Source organism: Neoarius graeffei, chromosome 14 (assembly GCF_027579695.1).
Source record: "Neoarius graeffei isolate fNeoGra1 chromosome 14, fNeoGra1.pri, whole genome shotgun sequence".
NCBI lineage: Eukaryota > Metazoa > Chordata > Actinopteri > Siluriformes > Ariidae > Neoarius > Neoarius graeffei.
Genome location: NC_083582.1, coordinates 5,245,872 through 5,257,899, shown reverse-complemented (window position 1 = coordinate 5,257,899; position 12,028 = coordinate 5,245,872). Strand labels below are relative to the sequence as shown.

The 12,028-nt window shown below is 38.4% G+C and overlaps 1 protein-coding gene across 3 annotated transcripts in view; it reads left to right on the top strand.

Moving 5' to 3' along the window:
• LOC132897910 (major facilitator superfamily domain-containing protein 8-like) overlaps positions 1 to 11,696 on the top strand; it is a 41,643-nt gene extending 29,947 nt beyond the window's left edge. For all 3 annotated transcript variants that reach the window (XM_060939182.1, XM_060939181.1, XM_060939180.1), the window contains 6 exons: positions 1,594 to 1,652; positions 6,116 to 6,224; positions 7,715 to 7,849; positions 8,077 to 8,180; positions 10,289 to 10,509; positions 10,660 to 11,696. In XM_060939182.1, the coding sequence (XP_060795165.1) occupies positions 1,594 to 1,652; positions 6,116 to 6,224; positions 7,715 to 7,849; positions 8,077 to 8,180; positions 10,289 to 10,509; positions 10,660 to 10,869 (838 nt within the window). In that variant the 3' untranslated portion in view covers positions 10,870 to 11,696. The remainder of the gene's footprint in view (positions 1 to 1,593; positions 1,653 to 6,115; positions 6,225 to 7,714; positions 7,850 to 8,076; positions 8,181 to 10,288; positions 10,510 to 10,659) is intronic.
• The last annotated feature ends 332 nt before the right edge of the window (positions 11,697 to 12,028 follow it).

The window sequence follows — 12,028 nt, the reverse complement described above, 5'->3', positions numbered from 1 at the left end:
CTCAGTCTTAAACACACTTCTGTTTTTGTTTATTTATGTACTAGTCCCATTTCCAGAAAAGTTGGGATATTTTCCAAAATGCAATAAAAACAAAAATCTGCAATTTCTTAATTCGCATGAACCTTGACTTAACTGACAAAAGTACAAAGAAAATATTTTCTGTAGTTTTACTGACCAACTTAATTGTATTTTGTAAATATAAACGAAGTTAGAATTTGATGCTTGCAAAACACACGCAAAAAATTTGGGACCGAGGAATTATTACCATTGTGTGACATCACCTTTCCTTTTAATAACACTTTTTAATCGTATAGGATCTGAGAATACAAATCGTTGCAGCTTTGCAGTTGGGATTATTGTCCATTTTTGCTTGATACAAGACTTCAGCTGCTCAACAGTCCGTGGTCTCCGTTGTCTGAGTCTCCTCTTCATGATGCTCCATACATTCTCGATAGGAGACAGATCTGGACTGGCAGCAGGCCAGTCAAGCGCACTCACTCTGTGTCTACAAAGCCATGCTGTTGTAGCCTGTGCAGAATGAGGCGTGGCATTGTCCTGCTCAAATAAGCATGGACTTCCCAGGAAGAGACATTGTCTTGATGAATATGTCTCTAAATGAATATGTACCTTCACACGCATGTAGCTCCCTCCATACCGTCACAGATGTTGGTCCTACACCTTTCTCTGATGATAAAATTGTGTTCATCTTTGCCACTGAGAACTCGATGTCTGGTTTTCCTGAAAACAAGCCGAAATGTGACTCATCTGACTACAGCACACGTTTCCACTGTGTTTCGGTCCATCTGAGATGAGTTCAGGCCCAGAGAAATCAGCAGTGTTTCTGTATAGAATTGATAAATGGCTTGCTCCTTGTGTAATACAGTTTCAGGTTGCGTTTCTGGATGCAGCAGCAGACTGTGTTCAGTGATAACGATTTTCCGAAGTCCTCCCGAGCCCATGTTGCTATATTTGTCACATCAGCATGACTGTTTCTCAGGCAGTGCCGCCTGAGGGCTCGAAGGTCATGCCCATTCAACAGTGGTTTCCGACCTCGCCCTTTACACACTGAGATGTCTCTGAATTCCCTGAATATTATGGACTGTAGGTTTTGAAAGACCTAAAATCTTGCATTGAGAAATGTTCTTTTTGAACTGAACAATTCTCTCAGGAATTTTGGCACAAATCAGTGAGCCACGCCCCATTCTTACTTGCAAAGACTGAGCCTTTGGAGCTGCTCCTTTTAAACCCAATCATGTTACCAATTAACCTGCTTATTGTGGAATCTTCCAGAATGGTGTTACTTGAATATTCTCCAAACTTTTCAGTATTATTTTGCCTCTATCCCAACTTTTTTTTTTTTTTCAAAGTGTGTTGCAGGAATCAGATTCTAACTTCGTTTATATTTACAACATACAATTAAGTTGGTCAGTAAAACGACTGACAATCTTTTCTTTGTAATTTTGTCAGTTAAAGAAAGGTTCATGTGAAAGAACAAATCACAGAATTTTGTTTTTCTTGTATTTTGGAAAATATCCCAACTTTTCTGGAAATGGGGTTTGTATTTATTTGTTTTATTTTGCTTATTTCTAACAGGGAGCATTGTGTAGATGACCATGGCAACCAGATCAGAGCGATTAACTACGTCTCAGAAGGTAGTGTACCAGTTTGATTTATGGCAAACACACACACACACACACATATGTTCATCTCATTTTCCAGAGCAAGAGAACTCTAACATGAGTGGAATTGTGGGACTGATTTATTTCTCATATTTTGTAATACAGCTGACTGCAAAGTACTTTCAGACACTAAAAGTATAAATTATAATCCAAGATATTTAGTGTTCGGATTCACAGATGCTTTTTTTTAATATCACAAATAATAAAGTGAATGTTCGAGTTCACATGTTTGCTACCCCTCCCTTTCTCAGTGTGATATGTCAGGACTTAAACACTCAGTGTTGTGCTGTTGGAGGAAAGTAATCAGTGATGGACTGTGTAATGAAGTTACTGTTACCATTGTTTATTCCTCAACAATTTATGCAGTTATCAGGGATCCCAGACGTCCGCTATTTAGCGGAATTCCGCTATTTTTCTAGCCAAAGCGGTGGTTTTTTTTATTTATTTATTTATTTTTTAAATCTCTTGTATATCCATTAAAAATATGTTTAAGTAAAATGACCAGCAGAATACGTTCTGATTTGGTTTGCTTGTTTAGCGATGTTTTTGTCAGCTTCGTTTGTTCTTGTTGACATTCGGGAACACTCGGAAGTTAAATTGATGTAAATACCGCGAGACTGTACGCGATAGAACGAGAAAACAATAAGGCTGCGCCCATTTGCTAGAAAATGTGTTTTAACTCCGTTCGTGCTTTTGTTTCTAATGCGTTGAACTTAATTCAATATGCAGAGCTGTGAAATTTCCGCGGATTCTGTCGCGAAAAATATCTTCACAAAACGTCTATTTTTGCATTAAATCATTGGGGGGGGGTCTAGTCGGTTTTAATCGCCTTGCACGAGACCGGCGGCTTAATACAGCCGGACTCGCGGAGTTTTATGCCAGCTGAGCGTGGAACACGTCTTGACTGCGACTCGTGCATGACAGAGCTAAAAATAGCTATTGCGTGACCTGGCACCGCGTACGTGAATTTTGTACTTATAGGGTGCAAGAACAGACATAGATAAGATGCCATCAAAAAGGAAAGCTAAGGAGGTGTTTGAGAGAGATGCAAAGAGGGCTAGAAAAGAACACACAGACAGACTGAAGGAAAAGATGAAAAAGAACAAGTTTGCAAAACTGAAAGAGATGGAGTTAAAGAAAAGAAAATTAAAAGACTTTCATTAGATGCTGTTTGACAGACTATGAACATTTTGTAAATAGCTTTGATAGAGGAATGCAAATACTATAGAACTAATAACCAATAGCCTTACTGAAAGATGAATTGAAAGAAATAGCTGGGAGTGATGCAAAGAGGAATAGAAGGAGCCAGAAGTAAAAGAAAAGATGTAAATAATATATTAGATAAGAAACATTAGTTTTTTTAAACTTTTTGCTCTGTAGACAAGAGACATTGTGACAGACTCTTGGAAAAAGCCAGGACATAATACAAGAATTAAGTGTAATTTGGAAGACAACAGGAATCTCTCACTTAAATATTGAGCATGATTTTTCACAAAGTCATTTTGAAAGGCCTATCAAAGTTTTCTTTTATTAACATTTCTTTAAATTGTTATTTACACATTTTTTTTTTTTACTTTTATTTTTGATTAAGAGATAAAATACATAGGCACTTATTAGATATTTCAAGATATTTTACATGGATCTTTCATTTTAAAAGAGAAAACTGTTGATGGGTATTTTATATGGCAAAATGAAGACCAAGACTAGTCAAATATTTACTTGTTGAGATCAATTTTTTACTTGCAGGAAATGCTCAGAATACACCATATAACACCTAAAATGGCTTGGTGTCTGGGGCCCTGCAGGCCCCAGACCCCCGGCTTATGCTGGGGGGCTGTGCCCCCCATACCCCCCCTTTTCCTCGGATTTCTTATTTACAATTTCACAGCCCTGAATATGTCGTGGAAAAAAGATATCGTCCATAAAAGAGATAGCGGAACAGTGTCCGGGTTAGAAGAAGTATATTCTTCAAAGCTACATTTTCATCTAATTTTTATAAATAACAATTTTTTTTGCCACTTATGTCATTGATTACAAAATATGCCATCAAATAGATACACATTATTGTTACATTCTGTTGCTTTTCTATGTTAAATCTATGTAAAAAATGTGTTCTATAACCTCTTTAAATGTTAAAATCTCAACAGCTTCAGGGGGCTTGCAGCGCCCTTGACCCCTGCTGATAGTTTCTTACATTCCTTTATTTTTTTCAATTACTGCTGGGATCCCTGATTTAATTTCATTTTATGTATTAAAGAGCAACATGTCCTTTTTTTTATCCATTTGTAGGTATAGTTGCAGTCAGAAGTTTACATACATGGATATGAATGTCATGGCAATATTGAGATTTATTTTATTTATTTATTTTTTTGCATCAGAATGATTGTACAACATCTTTAAAAAAAAAAGTTGGTGCACACATTTTAATTTATTTTGGGCTTCCTGAAATCAACACAGGGTCAAAATATTCATATAGCCATCTAATATTTGGTTAAACGTCCCTGAGAATGTTTCACCTTCACCAGACACTTTTGGTCTCCATCACTGAGCTTCTGTCGAATTCTGGTTGGATATCTGACTGCACTTCTTGGCAGAATTGGTCGAGTTGAATTAAATTTATGTGTTTCCAGGCATGGACCCTACTTTTAAGCACAGTCAGAACTTGTTTTAAGCTTCATGTTCCCCTGCTTTATCTTCCACAACCAGCTCTGATGTGTGTTTGGGGTCATTGTCCTGTTGGAACACCAAGTTGTCGAAGTTTCTGATGGTTTGAGGTTTGTGCTGACACTCCATCCACTTTGTGCAGTGAACCAGTTCCACTGGCAGGAAAACAGCCCCAAAGCCTGATGCTACCACCACCATGTTTAACAGTTGATACAGTGTTCCTCTGTACCTCTGGTCATTGTGGCCAAACAACTCAATCTTTGTCTCATCTGACAATAAAACTTGCCTCCAGAAGGCTTTTTCTTTGTCCATGTGGTCAGCTGTGAACTTCTGTTGAACTTGAAGGTGTCAATTTTGGAGCAGAGGCTTTTTCTTGAATGGCAGCCTCTCAATCCATGATGATGTAAAACTTGCTTGACTGTAGGTCTGTAGTGTTCCAGCAGCTTCTACTTCATGGCAGGTCTGTGTTTTGGTGGTTCCCGGGTTGCTCCTGACCATCTGAACCGATTTCCTCTCAGCTGAGGTTTGAGCTCAGTTTGGATCTTCTTCCAGCAAAGTGGCTGGACAATAACTTGTACTTGCGTACAGTTGTTTGAACTGATGATCATGGAATCTACAGTTGTTTAGAAATGGTTCCAGGAGATGTTCCTGAGTGTGTAAATCTGTGATCCTCTTTCTCAGATCTGCACTGAGCTCCTTGGACTTTCCCATTGTACTGTGTGTTGGTCAATCCAAACAAACTGTCAAACAAACCCTTTTTATGTTGTGCACAGAGAAGCTACCAGATGTCATCAATCAATCACTAACAGGAAGTTAACAGACCTTGGCAAGTTAAGATGTTTTGGAACTTTCAGCACCACTGAATTAATAATTTAAGTGGGTGGATCTAAATTTTTGACCCTTATTTAGAAAACCCTAAACGAATTAAAACTTGTGCATTAAATTATTGTTTTTTTCTATTAAAGATGGATGATGTACAATTATTCTGCCACAGAAAAAGAACGGCTCAAAGAAATCACTGAAATCTCGATATCACCATGACATTCACTCTCATGTCCATGTATGTAAACTTCTGACCTCAACTGTACATTTAATGTTGTGGAACATACATGTGTTCTTTTGTTATCGGAGTTATAAACAGTCATCCCCCCCCACCAACCTCTCCCTTTTTCTTTTTTTAAATCTCTTTGGAAGTTTATAAGACTTAAAAAAAAAAAAAAAAAAAAAAATACATAGCTTTTCATGTTACCAAGAAACCCCACAAAAGACTTTCTCATGGTACAAAGCACTGGAGACTCCTTCTGGAGACTCCTTCTGGAGACTCCTTCTGGAGACTCCTTCTGGAGACTCCTTCTGGAGACTCCTTCTGGAGACTCCTTCTGGAGACTCCTAAAGAAATGTTTCTTTACAGAAAACTTCACCATGTCCATGAATGTTTGTTAATCTGTTCATGTGGCTTATCTATTGGACAAATATGGGCTCGACCGATAAATCATATTCAAATAACTTGTCTATTATAATACATACTGCCTCCTGGTGGTCTGGAGACTGAGAGGGTGATGAAGCATTATATAAAACACAGAATTTCTTCAGACTCATGATTTGAGCAGTGTTGTTGCAGGATACACTCACATCATCATTGTGGATTCTTTTTCATTAATTCATAAACCATGGGTTTGCACTCAGTGTTTAAATTAGAATGACTTTCGGGAAGATTGTTAGAAAAGCGTTTGTCATTCATGACTAAAATCTGTGGTTTTTTACCTTTACAGAGCAACTCATCGTGCCTCCTGAAGTGGAAGGAGATATCGACCAGATCGCAGTGCTGACATCCAACATCCTTTTCTTCGTCGTCCTCTTCATTTTTGCTGTGTTTGAAACGTAAGGGTTTTTTTTGTTTTTGAACAGTAAATTAGAAACCAAGTAAGATCTTACTCAAGGTTGTATTCTAGCCAAGAAATAATTTGGATATCAGTTAGTTGATTAAAAAAAAAGGCCATCATATTGATCATAGACTTCAGCAAATGTTGTTGGATTTGGGTTAGATTTTACACTACAAAATTATTTTAAAAACATTAACAGTACATGCTGTTTCATCAATTAAACTATAAATGATTTTTTTTTTCTGTAAAATATTTCTCTGTAGAGTTTTCATTAGGGCTGTAGTACTCGAGTCTGGACTCGAGACGGTTTTTCTATCGTCTCGGGCTTGTCTCTGTCTTGGCCATTAGTCTCACCAGATCTTCCACTTCATCTTGACTGAGTCCAGCTGCCTTTAAAAAAATATTGTGGTGTGTGTTTTTTTTTTTTTTTCTTCTTCCCCCCTCAAGAAACTCCTCCTTCAAAGCAAATTCATTAATTGAGCATGTTCAGAAAACTGGTATTGGTTTAATTCATTCAAAATCCAATTGGAATGGGCATTGACATTGGCTGCCTGGTAACCAAGAGTGTTTCTCGGTCTTGACTTGGACTCAACACTCTTTGGACTCGAGCATCTTTGGACTTGTCCTCAAATCTCTTTGGACTCGGTTTTGACTTGGGCTTGAGCATCTTTGGATTTGGACTCCAACCTCTTTGGGCTTAGTTTTGACTTGGATTCGAGCATCTTTGGACGTGGACTTGAACCTCTTGACTTGGACTCAAACCTCTTTGGACTTGGACTTCTTGTACTCAGTCTTGACTTGGACTCGAGCATCTTTGGACGTGGACTTGAACCTCTTGACTTGGACTCAAACCTCTTTGGACTTGGACTTCTTGTACTCAGTCTTGACTTGGATTCGAGCATCTTTGGACGTGGACTTGAACCTCTTGACTTGGACTCAAACCTCTTTGGACTTGGACTTCTTGTACTCAGTCTTGACTTGGACTCGAGCATCTTTGGACGTGGACTTGAACCTCTTGACTTGGACTCAAACCTCTTTGGACTTGGACTTCTTGTACTCAGTCTTGACTTGGATTCGAGCATCTTTGGACGTGGACTTGAACCTCTTGACTTGGACTCAAACCTCTTTGGACTTGGACTTCTTGTACTCAGTCTTGACTTGGACTCAAGCATCTTTGGACTTGGACTCTGTCTTGACATAGACTTGAACCTCTTGGGACTTGGACTTGAACCTCTTGAACTCTGTCTTGACTTGGACACAAACCTCTTTGGACTTGAACCTCTTGGGACTCATTTTGACTTGGACTCGAGCATCTTTGGACTTGGACCAGATTGATCAGTAGCCATTGCGTACAGTTCTTGTGGATAAATTTAGAAGTTGTTCTCAGGACACTTTGATCACTTAAAGCCCTGGTGGTTTTACAGATTTCAGTTAGTTGCACACTCTGTAATATAATCATGTCAATCATGATGAAATTTTTCTCCACAGTATAGCCACTCCTTTATCAATGGACATGTTTGCGTGGACAAGGAAAGAAGCTGTCCTGTACAACGGGATCATTCTGGCAGCCATTGGCTTTGAGTCGATTATCGTGTTCCTCCTGGTGAAGGTGATCTCCATGCGGTATGTTCAGGAAGTGGTTCCTTCAGATTTTTTGCAGTCCCACTGATTAAATGTACTCTCACACAAGTCTGCTTTTCATTTCTTTCCATCTCACTCATCAGCAGGCTCCTCTGTGTGTATTAGGAAAGAATGATCATGAACGATCCGGAGAGAAGCTTAATGACGGCACGCGCTCTTTAATTGTTAAACAGGATCGTGCAGTTCATTCTTTTTCCCTCTTTCATCAGGTTTGGTGATCGTCCGGTGCTCTTCAGTGGCCTCGCCATCATATTTATCGGCTTCTTTATCATGCTCCCTTGGGGAAACCAGTATCCAAAAATTCAGTGGGCAGGTGAGGAATTCCTCCTGTCTCTCATTTTAATTTCAATTCCCTTCATTTAGTTTATTACGCTGAGACTCTACAGGTAGAAAGGATTTTGTTCATGCTTAACATTTTTATCATTGCAGAGAAATTTTTGTATTTTGTCTTGCACTGTAGTCAAAAAATGTTAATGCCACTAAATTGTTTATTTCTGTGTTTGGTGTATTATCGGTGAGTTAAGGCTTTAAGCTCCGCCCACTTAGCACAATCATTCCATTAACTGCATCCCTGAAAAGCTTCTCTCCTGTGGAACCCTGTGTATCTGTAAAAGCCCGTTAGACTCCGCAAACATTTTCTTCTGTTTATAGATTTCTATCGTTCATGGATTTTTACATGTTCATTCCTGTTCCTAATTTGAAAGATATTCCCGAGGGATTTCTCCAACTGTTGATCAGTGCTGGAGTCGTGTTCGATTTTATACAACACAGTCAGAGAGAAACAATTGTTAAATATTTAAAATATAATGTTCTGATGGAATAATAACATTTTGCAATGCTCTTTCTTTGTAAGGTGTCTTTAGAGTGAAATAAACATTTTAATTACATATTCAAGACTGGTCTAAAGACATTACTACTTTTTGAGCAATATTATTAATTTTGAACATTTATCGCTTTTTATTATATTACATTACACCATTATTATAACTTCCTGACAATTTGAATGCTAATCTTCATTTTAATTTTTCATAGTTGTAATATATGTAAACAAATATGCTTTTATTTTTATAATTTGTTCATATTTTTTTTTGTTAGAGCATTGAGACTGTGAAATGCTTTGACATATTTATTATTATTCAAATTGAGGCATATTTACAGGGATGGGAATTTTCTGCAGATCCGCGGAATTCCGCGGATTTTATCAACCCAGGGGTCATTTTTGTGAATCGTCTAAATCCGAGGAGAAAATATTTAGGGGGGGGTTAGGTATGTGTTGACCCGGTCAACCATCGGGAACAAGGCTCTGTTTACATCGGCAGTTCAGAACGTACACTGTATTTGATTGCCCGTTGAAAGAGAAATATCGCGATTTGACCAATGGTAAACGAGCATTGATAGGAAAGGCCAAAATGTCACATGTAAGCTTCGTTCTGATTGGTTCTTCGCATTTCGCTTTTTTACTCATTCAACATGGCGCTCTACGAGGCCGGAGATTGAGGATGTAACAGCAAATAAGAGCTTCAAAATGGTGAAAATTATCACAAAAGAAAACGAATCGCTTATTCAGATTAGCTGCTAAAAGGAAAAAAACATCTCTGCAATGAAGCATTCCTAGAAAAAGAACAAGTACTTTGTAAATATGTTGAAAACTTAGAGTAGTGTTGCTAGTTATGTGATTGTGACTTTGGGAGCTGAGAGAACTGTTCAACAGGGAAATTGTGTTTCTGTTGAGAAGTTCACTGCAAAAGAGGTAACTGCATTCTTTAATAAAGTAACTGAAACATTTACAGGATTATGTCAAATATTCTGTCTTTGTGTTTAATTTATATTCATCATTCCTTTCATTCTAGCATGAAGTTAAAAATTATTTTTAGCTGAGCATTATTGAGACTATTTTTGTTTATTAGTGTCCAAAACTCAAGCTTCTTTGGACTGAAAATATTATTCAACTGAGCAGTCTGAGACCATTTCTAGTGGTCTAAAATGTATAAAACTCATTAGCTTCTGGGGGCCTTCGGCCCCCTGGACCCCCGACCAGGCTCCGCCCTGGACCTGGCTGGGGGCCAATGGCCCCCAGACCCCCAATTAAATTTTCAGCTGAAAATACAATTTCTCATTCTCATCCCTGTATTTAATTTGAGCCTCATTGACACAAAAGGATGCAATTAAAAAATACATCAAAAACAAGTTTGATTTTTAGAATTTCAGAAATGAACTGGCTGTGACTGTGATATCTGATCTGAATATTTCCCTGAATTTTCCCTTGGGGATCAGTAACGCCCGCCAGTCCGCCTTTACGTACCTCCTAGATTTAATAAAACAACGAAATGTATAATATTTGAAACATTCATAACATTTCTAAAGTTATTGCACATATTTTTCATGTCGTAACATCACGGTGTTGCTTTCTGGGCTCCACAGATCTTCAGAACCGCTCCATGCCAGTTTTGGGTCGTGCTCCGGTCTCGAACAGTAGTGTGGAACCGACCGGATGCCCTTCAGATCAGATTTGGTGCCAGTTCACCCCCGCCATCCACCTGGCACAATACCTAACATCTTATATCCTCATAGGAGTCGGTTACCCCGCCTGCAACGTCATGTCCTACACGCTGTACTCGAAGATCCTGGGACCCAAACCACAGGTGTGGTGATGATGCAGATTCAGTGAATTTAGTATTGTTGCTTTATTGCTCAGTGCACGAAACAGTGTTGAAGTTTTCGAATAGTGCTTTACAGCAAAGGAGTCATTTCTCTCTTTCCATAAACGTGTGTGTGTGTGCGCGCGCATGCAGGGTGTGTACATGGGCTGGCTGACGGCCTCAGGCAGCGGCGCTCGGACCCTGGGTCCTGTATTTGTCTCTCAGGTCTATACCATCCTGGGTCCTCGCTGGGCCTTCAGTCTGATCTGTGGGCTTGTCCTGGCAGCCATCGTTCTCCTCACAGCGATGTACAGACGACTCATAGCCTTCTCTGTGCGCTACGGAAGGATACAGGAGGGATGAGGTCCGAGGGCCCAGACTGGAGTATTTTACCTTCGTGAACTAAAGGCTCTGGATGGTGGGAGATGGACAGAAGTTTCCCAAGACTTGATGTGATTTCACAGGTCACGGAACAATGCGCTTTTACAGATTAGAGTGTGTACACACACACACACACACACACACACCTCCAGCTGTACATTTCTCTACTAATTTACATGTCTTAATTTGCATACATGATTGGCTTTTATATTTTATGATGTAATAACACAAAGGGCATGTGCTTAATGTGATGATAATGGTCTAAATTTTCCCAAAGCATTGTCTCTCACCGTGCAGGTATTTCATGAAGGACGGTGTTCTCTTCACTGAGACATTTATGAACAATTTATACTGACAAAAAAAAAAAGCCTTCAGAATAGAACGTGTTAATAGCGATGCTATTTTGAAGTGTTTAATATATATACACATGGATTATTTTTTTTAATCACAGATCCTCGTCATATCTGGAAACAAAGCTTTATTATAGAGCTTATATATTTCCATAGGAAAGCTAAATGAATGTTTTTAAAAAATATTTTATGGATGCTGTTAAGTGAAGAACTGGATGCTCAGGTTGGGTTGAGTTTTACTGCTTATTTAAATTAATACAGTATTTTAATGTAATACAGTTCAGACACTGAGTGCACGGTCACTAAAAACGAACTAAAACGGGTTGGTAAGTATTCTTTGTGGATATTTGTCCAGGACAAATGGATTATTCTGGGGGAATCATTCTGTAAAAGACCAAACGGGTTTGAGTCTAATTGTGAAAATGTATTTATTAAACATTAAATAATTGAGCCACTGAACGACCATCGATTGTGAATTTAGACAAAATCAGCTAATGCATAAACTTTTTTTTTTATTGTCCATAAATCACTGGAATCCATCTGTAAAAAGTAAAAATTATCCTAATACTGTCCATTTTGTATTGTGTTCCACGGATAGGTCACTGTCGAGTTTTTACCCATAATGCACTGGAAATCCAGAGATTTCTAAAGTAGTTTATTCGAAAGCTTGGCATTTGACTGGAGAAGCAGACTTCAAAATAATTGTTTTGGTGTGTCCTAATACAGAAAGGAAAAAAAACCACACTTTTTTGTATTTGTGTCGCAATTTGTCAAATTTAAATCTAACGATG